Source organism: Cololabis saira, chromosome 1 (assembly GCF_033807715.1).
Source record: "Cololabis saira isolate AMF1-May2022 chromosome 1, fColSai1.1, whole genome shotgun sequence".
In the NCBI taxonomy this organism is placed as follows: domain Eukaryota; kingdom Metazoa; phylum Chordata; class Actinopteri; order Beloniformes; family Belonidae; genus Cololabis; species Cololabis saira.
Genome location: NC_084587.1, coordinates 15794873 through 15811721, shown reverse-complemented (window position 1 = coordinate 15811721; position 16849 = coordinate 15794873). Strand labels below are relative to the sequence as shown.

The 16849-nt window shown below is 41.9% G+C and overlaps 1 protein-coding gene and 1 non-coding gene across 4 annotated transcripts; one reads left to right on the top strand and one right to left on the bottom strand.

Moving 5' to 3' along the window:
* Positions 1 to 317: 317 nt before the first annotated feature.
* Positions 318 to 16444, top strand: klf3 (Kruppel like factor 3 (basic)). Of its 3 annotated transcripts, none has more exons than XM_061710856.1 (6): positions 318 to 644; positions 9170 to 9230; positions 9664 to 10222; positions 12151 to 12298; positions 14330 to 14496; positions 14591 to 16444. In XM_061710856.1, the coding sequence occupies exons 2-6, from the start codon at positions 9189 to 9191 to the stop codon at positions 14770 to 14772; spliced, it is 1098 nt and encodes a 365-aa protein (XP_061566840.1). In that variant the 5' UTR covers positions 318 to 644; positions 9170 to 9188; the 3' UTR covers positions 14773 to 16444. The 3 variants fall into 3 exon arrangements, with proteins under 3 accessions (XP_061566840.1, XP_061566821.1, XP_061566848.1); XM_061710837.1 differs by having other exon boundaries at positions 318 to 715; XM_061710864.1 differs by lacking the exon at positions 318 to 644 and adding an exon at positions 6447 to 6721.
* Positions 16445 to 16672: 228 nt separating this feature from the next.
* On the bottom strand, positions 16673 to 16744 carry trnap-agg (transfer RNA proline (anticodon AGG)). The gene has a single exon. It is a non-coding gene; the product is annotated as a tRNA-Pro (tRNA).
* Positions 16745 to 16849: the final 105 nt, after the last annotated feature.

Genomic DNA, 16849 nt, shown 5'->3' with positions numbered 1-16849 from the left:
ATTACATTATTGGTGAAGTTATTACATTATTAGATTTTATTACATTTTCGATTGAGTTAAGTGCAAATTTTATTACATTTTCAGGAAATGATTACATTATAGGATGCTACAAGGCTGTCTGCTCAAAATGTGAAATTGAACACACGGTCGTTCACACTTGACCTGGACCGCCCCGCCCTGACCACGCCCCGCCCCGCCCTAACCACGCCCCCGCCCTGACCACGCCCCCACCCCGCCCTGGCCACGCCCCCATGAGGACAGCCGACAGCGGGTCACGTGACAGCCGCAGCGGCTCCTAAACGACAAAAGCGGACCCGCACAAACCCACTCTTACACACTCTCGCCGTGAGAAAACACGCAGAGACAAGAGTTTCGTAAGCCGGGGAAGTTTTGTTGAGGAGCCATCTCTCACCGCTCACCGGTCGCACTTATTTATTTATTTTTTAATCCTCTCCCCGAGCCTGATGTCAGAGTCCCGGCGGGGAGCCGAGCGTCTTCTGCGTCACTTTTTCTGAGGAGTTGTCTAATTAAGTTTTTTTTTTTTTTTTTTTTTTTTCTTTTCCTCCCCTGTGCCGTTGAGCAAGGCAGCTGTGAAACGCCAGTACTCTCCCCTGCGGGACCGGAGCGTGTACCTAATCCGAGAAGTAAGTCTGGGGTCTGCATCTGCAGCGCGTCCCGGCTGTCTGGATATACTGATGTCTGCAACTCCAACGGGGTATTTTCAAACTCACCGACGCTTGTTTGTTGAGACTTTACTGCAGAACTGCTCCCCCAGGGAGATCATCCTGGTGTGCAACCCTGTGATTAATTAGTTAATTAATTACTCCAGACTACTTACCACAGAAGCGCCTTTTAATTACCGGGTACAAGGTTCAAGTCTGTTTTTAAAGGACTTTTATGGTCTTATTTTTAATCCTCTGACAGCATGATTTCTGATTTTGGCTGATGACTTATACAACAAGAATTTAGAGTCCTACAAACTGGCTGTTGTTAATTAACACAGATGTGGGTTGACATGATTGTTTTCTTGTCTAATAGCATTTAACAATGTGAAACCGTTTATATTTTGTTTATATGTGAATGTCATTACCATCATTGTAATAACATTTTTATTAACATATATTTCCCCCTTTTACATTAATGTTTAACAGATAGAGAATAGTGTAAAGTGCACATGAGATTTACTGTGATGATACCATACTGTGCTGATATCTTAATCATCCATTGTATTTTATATCCAAGTAATACAATCATTTATTTTAGAAATAGTGGAAAAATGTATCTTTAAATTTGACTTTTGAAAAACCAGGATGAGTAAAGAAAGAAAGAAAGAAAATATATGTACAGAAAAAAACGGTCACGTGAAGAAATGGTGGAATATTGAGAGGTGATAAAAAAAAAGTCATATACTCATTTGACAGATTTCTTTTAACCGAGCAGTGAAATCATCTAGTGATTCACATATGTACACTTTTGGGGTGCTTGATGCAGAAAGGAGCGGGTGGGACTTGATGACAGAGTCCAGTTTTACTCTCCGTCACACCTGAGCTTTCTTTCTGGCGGTCCCCTGGTTTCGCTGCATCTTTCCCAGCGCACATCTCTTTCCCCGTGTGTGTGTGTGTGTGTTTCTCCGTCTCTGTCTCTGCCTGTTTCCTGTGCTTTGTTTCAAGGCTGAGGCTTGCGTCACACATTCCACTTGGCATATGAAGCCCTTATCCTGTTTAGAGCCTGGAGAAAGGAGGGAGGGAGGAAGAAGGGAGGAGAGAGGGATGTGGGGGGTGGACGGGTGGAATGAGGGCAACATCTCTCCTCTTCCTTCTGACTCTTGTTTTCACTTAATTTTCTCTCTGTCCCGAGAAACATATAGAAGAAAAAGATGAGTTGTGTGTCTTTTTCTTTTTCTTTTTCTTTTTTTTAGTAAATTTTTATTTATCTAACATTAGGACAGCACACACTTGTGCACACACACACCCACACGCCCCAAACACTCCACCCATCCCTACGCCTCCTTTCCTGAATCAACAGGCTGATGTTATCTGGTGGAACAAAATGCACCAAATTGTGTGTAGACACACACACACACACACACACACACACACACACACACACACACACACACACACACACACACACACACACACACACACACACACACACACACGTGTGTGTCTGTGCGTGTGTGTGTGTGAGCTGCTCAAAGGGCATGTCCAAGGGAACATTACGGTAAAACATTAAACCCCTGGACGCCGAATAGTTGGTGATTCTCCATGAGAAGTTAAGGGGAAAAGGACACTGTGCTCTGCAGACTTTCATAAACTTAAAAAGCTGTGAGAAGTTACACAACTTAGCGCGTGTCAACGCACACACACAAAGTCCTGCTTTAGGGGACACACACACACACACACACAAAAACACACTCTCTTGATTTTGTGTCGCCGTCTTCAAACCGCCAGATTGAGCCACTGCGATTATCTCACTGGCTCTCCCCGCTTGTGTGAGAGGCTCATTGAAGTTTTTGTCATTTTTTGGTTGAAACCCGCTTAATTTCCCCCCCACAAACCCCCCGTGTTTATGACTCTTGCCTTGTTGTTTCCACTTCCATTCTGACATAGTTTGGTCACAGCGGCTGTTTTCTTTGCCCTTTCTCTCCTTTCATTACCCCCCTCTTCTCCCCTCTCATTCTTCGGGGTAGGGAGGTGCAGTTTGTGGTGGTGGTGATGGTGGGGAGGGGATCAGACAGGAAACCATGAGCCCCCCACACCCCCACCCCCTCAGCAGTACCCCCCCTCTCCCATTTGGCTTCACTCTCCTCTTCCTCCCCCTCCTTCTCCTTTAACCCCCCCCCCCCCCCCACAACCCATCGCGCGGTGTGGAAATAATAACAGTCGGACTGAACTCTCAGGGCTTCCGCTTCTCTCCCTCTTTCTCCCCTCTCTCTTTCTCTCTTCTCCCCTCTGTCCTCAGCTGTCTGCAAAGCCTCAAAAAACGGTGCTCTCCTTGACAAGTTCGTCTGGAGGTGTGTGCATGCATGTTTGCTTTTGTCGCTCCCTGACAGCTCGCAGTGTTTCTTCAAACGTCTACGTTTGCATGTGTGGATGTGCGTGATGATGGATCCCGTTTCCTCTCCCCTCCTGATGCCCTCCCTCTCATCCTCTCCCTTTTCTCTCTGGCTTCCCTTGAGGTCTGCAAGGCCCGTGGCCTCACGGTCTGCTGGAGGGGAGCTCAAGAGGGACCAAGTAGCGTGTTACACGTGCACGTGGAGTGTATTCTGGAGACGGATAGGTTACTCAGGAAGCTTAGATGAAGGAGTGTGAAGCCAAAATAAGAGGACTCAAGTGGAATGAGTCAGCAGAGCAGAGCATTATTGGGGGAGTCGGGAGCAAGAGGTAAAGGTAAAGAGCTGAAATGAAATGAGTGAAAGCAGGGAGGTACACTTGCATATGAGGGATTTAAAGAAGGAGAAAAGCAGTTAGACGAAAAAAGGAACCGAGACAAAGCGAAATAAAAATAAAAAAAAAAACCATTGGAATATTGGCTTTCCACCTGGTTGAGTCAGACAAACTAGGGTCCTAAATTGAAAAGAAATTGCAACATCAGTGACAAAGTTTGAGTCAAGCTGCAGCGTGCACACGAGGTTCAAGACTGCAAACAGTGAAGCAACATCCCTGTAATCATTGCTCTTGAAATTGGGCAACTTTGGATCAAAAATGACTGTCGTGACATAAAACAGCACCGTGCTAACATCGGGGGAGACTAACAAGGGGAAGAAGAAGAAAAAAAAGACTATAAAGTAGAAGTCAGAAGCAGGGAATTGTGGGTTTTGTGTGCATGTGTGTGTTGCGGCGTGTTCTTGGACAAAGCCGTTGTCTGGAGGTTTCTGGTCTCTCTGGTGATCTCATCATGTTCAGCCTGTTGCCATTAGAGCATGTGTGCTTATGTGTGCGTGTCTGTAATAATTTAGCCCTTTAGTGATTTAGTGTGTGTATTCTGTTGAGCTAGCAGAAACTCGGTGTGCGGTTGTGTGTATAAGTATGTATGTGTGTGTGTGTGTGTGTGTGTGCAGATGAGTTGGTAGCCAGGGACTCCAAGCCACAATATTTTCCCCCCTCAGTCATGTTGTTATATCATTCACAGAGATGGGGGGGGGAAGAGGGAGAAGAAGAGTGCGGGGTGCAGTGTGGTTCGGATAAATACAGTAGTAGAGACATGAGCGATTTGCTGGGGAGCGGGTGAAGACGAGGTGCAAGAGAAGATCTGCAGTCCAGGGGTGGAGAAGGAAGGAGAGAGAAAGAGGGATGTGGGAAGTGTTTGCTGAGTGGGCTGGGGTTGAGCACACAGTAGCTCCACTGACCTAGAAGGACAATATTTGCAGACATGCACAAACACACACCCACTTTTGCACAAGGGGGGAAATAGTCCTCAACAACCCGAGTTAATGTTCCCTTTATCAAAAATGTGCAATTTCCTCAAAGAGAAAGCTGCAGCAGCTGCTTAATTTTCTAACACGGAGGAGGAGGAGGAGGTTTCTGTCTTCCAGGCGGCCTCTTGGAGGAGAGACTGAACTGAAATAATCCCATTCAGTTGATATCAATCAGTAGGACGTGAATAACCTCATGCTTTTAAACTTTGTGAGTCTTTGTGGGCGTGCTAGCTCTCATATCCTCAATCCAAAGCTCAGACACTTGTAGAAGGACTCGATTAGATTAGGTTAGAAAAAAGAAAAGAAACGTTGCTACTGTGTGATGTCTATCATCTGCTCAAAGGAACGATGAGCACTTAGCACACTGAAGCCGTAAGCAACTTATATCCATATCTGTAATGACAAATTGTGTCACAAGTGTGTGACCAGGCTTTTTTTTTTGTCAAAACGGCATGACTGTCAGATGAACTCTTAAAAGAATTGTGTGTTCCTGGTTCTGCTTGTGCTCTTTTGAAGAATTGAGCCTGTGCTGTCAGACACAGGCTGTTCTAGTTTCTTTCCTTCCCTAGTTTCTTTCCTGAGGAGCCCACATAGGCGAGTTTCTCCAAGTTTTTCTTCTGTGGCGCGTGAGCACATAAATGCTTGCTCATGGAAGTTCAGAAGTACAACTGAATTAATACCTGAGTTTGACTTAAATCTGACGTAAAGAGCTGTTTCACAATCCTGCATTCCAGAGACTCACTGAATCGTGGGTACATCTGTATTGAATTTAGGTTTCCTTTTTTAGCTTTTTTTTTTTTAATGCAAGTCTAAATGATTCACTCATAAACAGTAGTTAAGAAATACTGACACTGCTTCGCACAGCCTGCAAAACAGTAGGAGCCTTAATTTTCAAAACTTTAACAGCAGTTACTTCCCTCGCCTCTAGAGGGCGCTGATGGGCAGCTCTAGTCTGCAAGGCGCTAGATGTAAAACAAAATTCATCAATTTTAGTTAGTAAATCAATTAGTCAGTTGACAAAGAACTAATCACCTACTATTTAGACAGTTTAGGGTTAAGGTTTTTCCTGAAAAATATCAAAAGATGAGCAAAAACTCACTAAAATTCTGTTTTTAGACTTATATCTATAATAATGCTTTTTAGTAAGTAACCCAGATCTTTTTTTAACCCTGAAATTAAACAATAATTACATTGTTTATAACACATTGCATATTTATAGAGCAGTAACAAAATCATTTTGATCTTTATTCAACAAAAAATATCAATTCTACCATGAATATAAATATTAATTATTATTTCTGCTATAACATTTAATTACACACCAACCAAAAGTCGTTGTTATGGTAATGTGATGCGGAGAGAGTTTTGATTCTTACCAAATGCACTGAAAAACACTTAAATATGTAGTGCAATTTGATATCAACAGCTTTCTGACAGCTGAGACCTGAAACAGCTGATGCCTCATTGAGGTTTTCCAATGATGAAAACTTGAAATATTAAATGTGGGTTAAGTGGAAACTTCCGCAGTGGCCGCTGGTATTTCAAAACAGCCTTTAGGATATCTTAAATGAATTGTTTTTTTTCAGTGAAACTACCTGGAACCAACTTCCTTTGTCCCGCTCCTGTGTCGTCATCTGTTTGTGCTTTGTGCTCTTCTTTTGTCAGTTCAGTATATTATTCACAACTATAGTAGGACAATCGGTTGACCCGTGCTTGAACTACAGTACAATTCAAACCCGGATTAGAGAACACACCCTCAAAACACACACACACACACGCTCGCGCACACACCCACCCAGACACAGACGCATAGTCTGAGTTCCCACCTGACTTCGGGCCTTTGTTCCTTTAGAGCCGGACCGAGGGTAAGGCTTCACTCGTCACATTCACGCCCTTCCTGATCCAGCGAGCGAGCATCCTGCTCTCCCATTGGTCTGCTCCCCATCTGGACTCTGTGTCTGTCTGCTTTCCTGTATGTGTGTGTGTGTGTGTGTTCTGGGGAGTGATGGCTTGTGTTCCCAAACCATTTGTTAATAATTAAAGGCTAACTTGTCTCCAGACTGTGGACTTTAATCAGGTCACACACGTACGCAAACTCCCTCAGGGTACATTCTTTGACACTTCATGTTGCCTTCATGCTCTGGTGAACAGACACACACACGGCGACACTCACAAACACACTAATTTAGGGCACAAACAGTCAACCGCTGGTGCACCTGGCCATTCAAAGCCAATGTAACTGGAAGCTCCTTTGAAACATCACACCCTTTTATCCAAATACTTGACAGGCCTCTGTGGAGGGTGAGTGTGTGTTTCTGCATGTTTGAGACGTGGTGTGTGGGGTTTCTATGTCTTGTCAATAATACTGGGAGGTTTCAAGGGACACCTGGGACTGGTGGCAGTCTCATGAAGCGCCATAGAGTCGTACGGGAACAGCGTTGTGTAGTTTACCAGTGATGTCCGGTAAACATGCTTCTTATCATGTAGACTGACAGCATCTATGTTAACATGACGCACCAGTTAGCTGTGAAATATTGCAGATGTATTGAGGGTAGGGCTGGGCGATATGGACCAAAAGTCATATCTCGATATTTTCTAGCTAAATGGCGATACTCGATATATATCTCGATATTTTTTCTGTGCCTTATTTGGGGTTTCCCCCAAAGCATTATAGCATAGCATCTCTGTTAGCTTCATTTTTTTCTGAGGCCTTAAAAGCCAAAAAAAACCCTTAAAAAAACTGTCAGTTTTAATACAAAGCCTCGTGCCAAATGTCACACAGGTACCTTTATTAACAGAGGTCTGCACAATATCAAAATGTATAAAACAAATGAAATAAAAATAAACTGCCTGCATATATAGAATAAAAATGCTTCTTGAATAAAATAAAAGAAATTTCCCTTTCCTGCATAACAATTAAATTAAAATACACTGCAATTAATACAATGTAGACAGTAACAGGCAGACTTTTCCACTGAGGTTGACAGTTGTGCAAATAACAAAACATTTGTGCAAATCTCAAATAAAACATTCAAGTCAATTTGTCACAAAATAAGCTATATCAAAATCATAAAAAAAAAAAGTAAAAAAAAAAAAAAATTAAAAATCGATATAAACGATATTGTATTGTACCATATCGTGTTTGAAAATATATCGATATATATATTAAAATCTCGATATATCGCCCAGCCCTAATTGAGGGGCACAAATCTAAGGAGAGATCTTTTTTGTAGACTCTTAATGGCTCTTGTGTCCTTTATTTGAAAGTGGCTGGATAAGAAACTTGGGTAGAGAGAGAGCGATTTAAACCCGCGCCACTTGCACGATGGCGATACCCTCTGTATATGGTGTTCCCACTCAACCCACTGAGCTATCCGGGACCGCATGAGGACATTTTTTTAAGACTATTGTCTGAAGTGATTTACTGGATTAAGAATTAAATTCACTTTTCTCCTGCCTCACGTTTCCTCTACTTTCTGTGATGCAAGAACCGTGTGGGTTAGTTGTTTTCTTACGCAATGGAAATAAGGTAATTTTAAAACTATGGCGATTCTCTGCAAGAAAAGATGAGACAAGTGAACTTTGTCATACACAATCAATAAATATGTTCAGAATGGAACATTTTCATGCAGTGATGGTGACATGTGACCATCATCATGTTTGTCAGAATGTGATGCAATGCTGATGTTGACACGAAATGGTCCCTGCAAAGATGTGATTTTCGGTTTTCTTCAGTTGTCTCAGTCAACGCAGCAATTCATTTGGTTCTTTTTACTGTTTTGTAAAAGTTATTGGTTGCACACCAGCTTTTTTCTCATTATCTGTGTTTTCATGCTGCTCTAACAGTCCGTGGTCTTTGATTCAGGTGTCTTTTTGCTACTCTGCTGGTGCATCACAATTACTTTGGTATCTCTGATGGCTTCATGTATTTAGACTAGAAAATGTAGCATCTCATTTAAAGTAATGTTCTTTCTTTAAGAAACTTGAAGGAAGGCGACCATAAGTCTCTAAGTCAAAAAAAAGACTAGAAGAGAGCCTGAGAATCTCCTTTGATTAAATGTTTCTTCCGTTCTAGCCTCATTAATCATATCATGACCCTTCAGATTTATCTTGTGACCTGCTGCAGAACCAACCAAACTGCCACAAGGATTAATTATCTGCAGCTTTGCTTCTTTTTCTTACATTTCTTTAAACAAGATTAGGTTTTAACTGTATTTCTACAATGTTGTGCTGCTAATTCTACTTAAAGCTGGACTTCAGGACTTTTACACATAGATGAATTTTGTACGAGTTCACGTCTAACATGTTCAAACAATGCTGATTATGTCTATCAGCAGCGGGTAAATCTATCCGTATTTCACAATCCATTTTAAATAACGGGGCCGTGGCGACATCGTGGCGACATGTTGGTGCGCATAAATACTGCATTTGTTGGAGGCGAGAAGGGGATAAACGTGAAGACTGTAGCAGACTACAGTAACAGTCAGGGAGAGTAGTTTCTGTTAGGCAAGGATCCAGGGACAGTTTCTGATGAGACAGATAAAGAGGAACAAAGAAAAGGAGGGTTTACAGTCTTTTAAAAAAAAATGATCATGGCGAGAGAAAACACTGATGACCAATATTTTATTTTTTTTTCTTCACAAGTTCACACTAAATTCAATAGATGCTTAATGGCCCTCAACAGGATGAATGTTGTATTGTGTGTGTACTTGTGTGTGTACTAACAACCAGGTGTTTGTTGTCTTGCAGGAGCCTGGCCTTCGCAGCCATGCTGATGTATGATTACCCTCTGAAGGCAGACATGGAGACGGTGAGACGTGTGTGTGTGTGTGTGTGTGTGTGTGTGTGTGTGCTGCCATCACGCCTGAACATGTTGTTGGTGCTCCTTCCACCACCATCACCTCCACCTCACACAGAGATACAACACCTACACACTCCTGCTACGTGTCTAGACATACTGGTTCCCACATTCCTGCTCTTCCTGGACAAACAGGCTCCTGTACACTGGACATTTACATACAATGGGTACACACACTGCCAGGCAGTGGGTTAACGATCGCATGCACACACACAGACACACACCGTACACGTAGAACATAACAGTTATCTGCTCCCAAACATTTAATTTTTTGGCTGCCTGTAGTTGTTTGTGTGGTTTAAAAAAAAAAACAACATGTTTTTCCACGTTACTCAAAGCAGAGCGGAAATGTTAAATACTCCCCTCTTTTGTCTCCCTCCCACAGTCTTTCTACCCTTCCTTAGTGGAAACACCAGAGCCGTACAGAGTGATCCTACCCCATCCCACCCCCTTCTACCGAATGCACTTGCCCAGCTTCCCTCAGTCTCACGCCCCCAGTAACCCCACGCAGACCCAGCTGGAGCCCGTGGACCTGTCCGTCAGCAAGCGCTCCTCCTCCACCTGCACACTGTCCTCCTCCTCTTCCTCCTCCTCGTCCCGGCCGTGTTCCACCGCCTCCTCCCCGGCCTCCCCTCCCAGGTCCCCGTCTTCGCCCCCCTGCCACCGGAGCCAAGCGTCGCCGCGCTCCCCGCACCAGCACGCTCAGCTGCACTCCTCGCCCCCCCACCCGCTCTCGCCGCCCACCCCCACCATGCCGTACCCCACCATGATGATCAGTTCGGGCTCGGGGGTCATCCAAGGGTCGGGCGTCATGGTGTCTCCGGTCATGGTGCCGCTGCCCGTCCTCTACCCTTCGCATCTTCACCTGCAGCAGCCGATAATAGTGAGCCCGTCTGTCGCCAATGACGACGACCACCACCGCCGAAGCAGAGATCAACATCCAGGTAAGACCTGTTTACAACATACAGAAAAAAACAGAAATTAAATTGATATTGTATGGAAGTACAGGACTGTCTCAGAAAATTTGAATATTGTGATAAAGTCCTTTATTTTCTGTAATGCAAAAATGTCATACATTCTGGATTAATTACAAATCAACTGAAATATTGCAAGCCTTTTATTATTTTAATATTGCTAATCATGGCTTACAGTTTAAGAAAACTCAAATATCCTATCTCAAAAAATTAGAATATTCTGGGAATCTTAATCTTAAACTGTAAACCATAATCAGCAATATTAAAATAATAAAAGGCTTGCAATATTTCAGTTGATTTGTAATGAATCCAGAATGTATGACATTTTTGTTTTTTTAATTGCATTACAGAAAATAAAGAACTTTATCACAATATTCAAATTTTCTGAGACAGTCCTGTACTTCCATACAGTATCTATTTAATTGCTGTTTTCAAGAAAACCATAATGCTTCAAGGGGTTTTCACTTTCCTACAGTGTAGTCTAATTTATTTGTGCGCGTAAAAGATTTGCAAAGTTAAAAACAAGCCAATGTCCACAACAGATGACGTTATTCTCTATTTTCTTCTCCCGATTTGCTTCAAATGCCTCACCTAGATTACTATAATACGAGCTTTGCATGGGTTATATATGTATGTCACTATGGGACACAGTTACATAAAGTCTGAGTATACTGTAGTTTGAATTTCCCGAACAAAGAATAAAAGGCCGTCTTTCAGCACTAAAGGGGCCTAAAGGTAGGGTAAGCATTTCGATATGATTGAAAACATAAAACAGTCAGTGAATATCTCCTCATCACCACAAACTGTCAATCCTGTAAATACAGTTTATGAAGAAATAAATCAAATAAAACAAAGCACAAAGATGCTACAGTCCTCATGCAGCTAGCGCAGGTTTGAATCCCAGCATGTGACCTTTTGCTGCATGTCTCCCTCTCTCTCTGCCTGCATTTGCCTGAAGTTACTTTCAGGACCACAAAATTTAAAAAGAAACAAAACAAAACAAAACAAAAAACTGGCCATCATATGCATCCCACAACCAGAGTAGGGGCAGCTGGTCCCCCAACCCATAACAAACATTTCTCCAGCGGGAGGGTATGTCCTTGTGATAGGGCATGTTTTCTTGGAGAACCTGTGAGGGAGAAGTTATCGCTCAAGGCTTTGTTTAAATATCAACAGATGTGACATCATCCAGAAACTGCTTACCCTACCTTTAAAAATGTGGACGCTTTTTCTAGTTACAGAAAGCTTAGAAAGCTTAAGTAAGCGTATCATGGATTCTATGTACAGTAATTCATGTTTGAGCTTTATCAGCACGGTACGCCGTGCACAATATTTTCTCAACGATTGACTCCAACACTAAATGATCTAATTGACAATGAAACATCGCATCGTGATGATAATTATAGTAATATATGAGTCAAAATGTAAAAACAAAAACAAATGCATTTTTTTCTTCTTCATTTTCATCTCTTTCTTCTTAAATAAACATTGACATTTACTGAAAATGAAGAAGTGGCTTTCATTTCCTCTTCTCTCAGAATAATAGTTTCAGCAGATCCTATGTTGTAGGGAAGAAGTGTTATTTTTGTTCTGTTTTCTTTGGTCAACTGAAGTAACCGCATTGGTCCGAACCATCAACACATGTCATGTGTGCACTTACAAAGTGAACACATGACTCTCAGCTAAATAAGCATTTCCAAGTGTGTTTGCTGGTGTCATCTTCAGAGGGACTTTTATACACGTTTAATAACAAAACAAAAAAATTAAATGGTGTAAAAGGCCAAAAAAGGTGACACATCAGTCAGACTCTTAATTTAAAGAAAAAGCAAGAAACCACCAGCATTTGTGTGTGTAAAAATTTCAAAATCAAATTCTCAAATTGTTGTTCCTCCACCCAGTTCACTCCTCAAAGCCGCTGGAGCTGCGAGGCGACGGCCACGACCTGCTCATACCCAGGAAATCGGAGAGCCCTTCTGAACTCGCTATCGACCTCCACGGTGTCCACGAGGTGAAATCATCCGTCATCAGGATACCACACGAGCTTGAGTGAGTAGACCACAGCGAACGGCTCTCCGAGAAACACCTCAAGTTTCACAAGCTGCAAGCTTTGCAACAACACTTCCCTTTTAACTTGAAATCTAAGTTACCGAGTTTCAGCTCCATCTGTGTCGGGATTCTTTGAAGGCATCATTGTCAGTCCCAGAAGTACGGCTACAATCTTATTTCAACTTTCTTGGCAAGGAAATCGTGTAATACAACAGTTATTATTCATATTCTGGAGCAATAAGACTCATTTGTGTGGATGTGAATAATTTCCAAGAAAAACACACATTTGGAAACTAACATATCAACACTTTCTGAGCGAAAACACTTGTGCTGAGCTAATGTTTTAATTAAATCTTCAACATAACAGGACTAATCTGGTTCTCACAGCGACTGTTGACGTCAGACAGTAATGGATGTTAAAAAATATTTACCGTTCATGATGCTGGAGACAAATGTCTGGTTTCCAATTTTATTTTAATCCGTTAACAAACAAAAAAACGAAGCCATAAATCATCGGATGATCGAGCAGTCAGCTTATCTTTGGCAGATTGCGACTCACACTTGGAAGTTGAGATGAAATCAGTCACGTAACTCTGAAGTCTCTGGCTTTCAGTCTCAACTTTAATGCTGATGCAGTCGGGTCTCAGTCTTGATGAAGCTGCCAGTTTCTTTTGATGATCACTTATTATTCCCTGAATTATATGCATCATTTCAGGAGAGTTAATGCAGTCTCTCGGGAAACGTTTCTCCTCCTGTCTCCTTGCGTACGCATGACTGACCCTTAATGATAGTAAAATACATTTTCTATCAGCTGGCTGCAGTCCAGTGTCTTAACAAATTCAAAAATGTCCAGTTGTCCTTTCATGTCCGTTCACACATGTGTAAAAGATTTCCTTTAGATGCAAACACACAATTGTGTAACCCAACAAATCCCGTACGTGTTCGAGTTCGGCATTCTTTTGTGGTCTCTAATATTCTCTTATTTCCTGCTCTTATCTTGGAGCCAAACCTCCCAGTCAAGCTCTTTACTTCATCTCCTTAGGGGCCGGGGACCATGCACTTCAGCTGAGCCATCTGGCAAAACCTGCAGTTAGGAAGTCTATCAGCATCTGCTCATAGAACTGGGGATAAATCAGTAAACTCCTTCTTTACAAGGTGTCATTACAATCAATATTAAAGAGACAAACAAATGTGTGTGTGTGTGTGTATACGGTGCAACACACCCCGATCTTTTGTTTCGTTGTCAGGGCGGTTGCCTTGTCATATCAACCATGAAATAAATTAACCCAACAGAAAGAAAAGCAAGGGGGCGTGACATTATCTGTCAGCACCTCTTCTGTAAAAACACACATTTTATGGCCGATGAATAATTTGGAGCTGCTCTACTGTGCAGTAATGATGAGGTAGGCAGCGTGTGGGCTGCAGGGGAACTTTTGCACATGCTTTTATTCAGGATTGATTTATATTTCAACATTTGACACCTGCTCTCAATTCACACCCACACACTTCACACTTCACACAAACACACACGTGCACAAAGTCTTTCATGACATGGCAGAAAGACAACTCCTTGTACTGTTTATGCTCTGTCTGTATTTTCTCTGGACTCTGATCTTAGATTTTTGTAAAGAACAGAAGTTTATAGTTATTCAAAGACAGTCCTAAAGTTTGCCCGGCGTAGCGAAACAATCTAGTACTTCACAAGTGTTTAGTCTATTTTTAACTGCACGCAAGGGCTCATATCAAAGTAAGGTGAATCACTGAACGAGATGGAATTATCAGCAATCACACCGGTGACAAGAAAAAGAGAAGGTGTGGCAGCTGGGAAACGCGAGGGAGGGGTTTTTCAGCTTCCTGACTGGCAGAAGTTGTTATCTCGTATTAAAAACACCTGCAGCCAAATAAAAATTGCAGTTACAGTAAAGTTCAACAATGTGAAAAACAACTTTGGCTCCCTCTGCTGGTCATATCAGACAAAGACAGATCAAACAACAGTGTTTAATTTATCTTTTCTTTTTGTGTGTCTCTTAGGTCTAACAACCCATCAGTAATTGTTCGTACAAGCTCAAGCCATCCTCCCCCCGCCGAGTCTCCCGACTCCCTGAAGAAACGCCGGATTTACCGCTGCGACTTCCCCAGCTGCAACAAAGTGTACACCAAAAGCTCCCACCTGAAAGCACATCGCAGGACGCACACCGGTGAGACACTTCACCCGCAGATGAGCTGTATTTTCCCTCTTACCTTTCCAACCGTGCACTCCTTTTTTTAACAACTCATTACTTGTCTCTGCAGGGGAGAAACCCTACAAGTGCATGTGGGAAGGCTGCACGTGGAAGTTTGCCCGCTCAGACGAGCTCACAAGACACTTCCGCAAGCACACGGGAGTCAAACCGTTCCACTGTCCCAACTGTGATCGCAGCTTCTCCCGGTCCGACCACTTGGCTTTGCACAAGAAACGCCACCTCACCATGTGAAACGGGCCACTTGAGAGAAACTCTGCGCTGGGTTTATCGTTTGGACTGTACTACTTTGCCTTGGTGGCGTTCAAACAGCTGGCCTTAGACAAGTGGACTCTAACAGGAAGTGGGGAAATATTCCTCAGGGTTTTGACCCTCTTGACCTCATTAGCCTGAGTAGGAGCTTGTGTCAGCATTTTAAAAGATATTCTGGTGGATGTTTCAGACCTCTGATCAGCTGTGGAAGGTCCGAACACTTCTTTTTTTTAAGTGCCTGCAGCGTCTCAGCTGGCCTGAGAACACCGCCCTCTTGTGGCAGTAGAACTAAACTGCATGTCTCGGCTTTCTCAAGCTTCCTTGTGCAACATCAGCTTTCATTTTTCTGCAGACCATTATGTATCAACCGTGGGCTTATAGACACACGTAAAAAACACATGTCATTCGCCAGCTAAGCCAATAAAATGTGAATCCTTCCAGAATGTATCATATCACACCTACTGTGCATTGTGTCATACATAGGCTTTATTTTCTTTTCTTGATCAGAAGCTTTCTTCTCTTCTATTCGCTACCACACACCTCATCTGCCTCTACGAGCTTACATCATGAAATGAAGACAGGTAGCTAATGCTTGCTTTTCTTTCGGGCATACATTATATACTTGGCACACACAGCAGAGCATGTGCACTTGTGGCTCGGTCTAAGTCTCGTGTGCTTCTGCTTGTAGAAAAGTGGGACTGTGGGTCTCATTCATTGTCAGAGTGAAGTGTTTATCAATGCTTTCTTTCAGAAATGTGAAAGTTGCTGCACAGGGGCATTATTGTGTGCGTGAGGAGAAGACACCACTTGGTTGTTTAAAGGGTGAAATAAATATAATGTATTACCTATTATAACAAGTTAATGTATCTTTGTTTTGATTTGTGATGTGACACTTTGGTAGACTTTTGTATTGTTTGACACTTTTATAATTAAAAAGAATAGAAAATTGAAAAACAGGGATAACTGCTCTTAAATTGTGTTGCTTCAGGAGCAGTTGTGCTGTATTTAAAGCCCATCTTATAGAATTAATATTGAATATTCCTCTATGACTCAAATGGAAATATACTATGCCACTAAATGGCGTGATATTAGAGAACAATTTTTTTTTTTTAAACAGCTTTTAGAGAGTAAAATAGTTTAAATAGCATCTTTGTACATCTCCAATGTGCACTTTTTACATTCCCAGAGCCAAATATTTTAAATCATTCCTAGATTTTCTGGTCAAATTGATCAGGTCTCCTGGTTTGTCAGATTCCCATGTTATATAACCTCTCATGTATTTTATTCATGCATATACAAATACACATACCGAATGTAGCAGCTCAACTGGTCTGCATTTGTTTCTTGATACTCTTTCCAGTTTTGGCCTATATTAGTTTTTTGTATCTATGTACATGTAAGTTGTGATATATTATAACTGATTATTAAACTGAAAGGGCAATTAAAGGTTTTTATTAAGCATGATTTTGATACTCTGTTATACATTTCTGTAATGTTATGTCTTTAATAAACAATTTCTTTATTTTAAATGTTGGCAATTCAAAGGGAACGCGTTAAACTGTGAACATATAAATGTACAGCTCTGTCTTAAATTTTGGATTTTTAAACAAAATATTCACAGTACTCAATAAACCTATTGTTAACATTTGCATAATGAACGATTCTGTGTGTGTTCATGGAGACGTTAGTGCTTTATGTAAATATTTAAACTCTGGGTTACACGATCAAGCATCCTTACAAAGTTTTCACTTACACATATATTTTAAAGTAGCCTTTTCAAGGTGATCATGTTGTCATAAGATTACCACCTTCGTTAAAAGTAGTTTGCTTTGCATCTGGTTAGCAAGATCCTCAAAAGTTACAGAATGTCAATATAAAAAGTGGGCTCGTCCGGGATTTGAACCCGGGACCTCTCGCACCCTAAGCGAGAATCATACCCCTAGACCAACGAGCCGTCGGACAATCGACCGAGAAAATGGAACTAGTTTTATCTACAACAGGCGAATCATTGTTTTTTTTTCTCTTTCATTTACTTTTTTCTTTTGGATCTGATTATTTG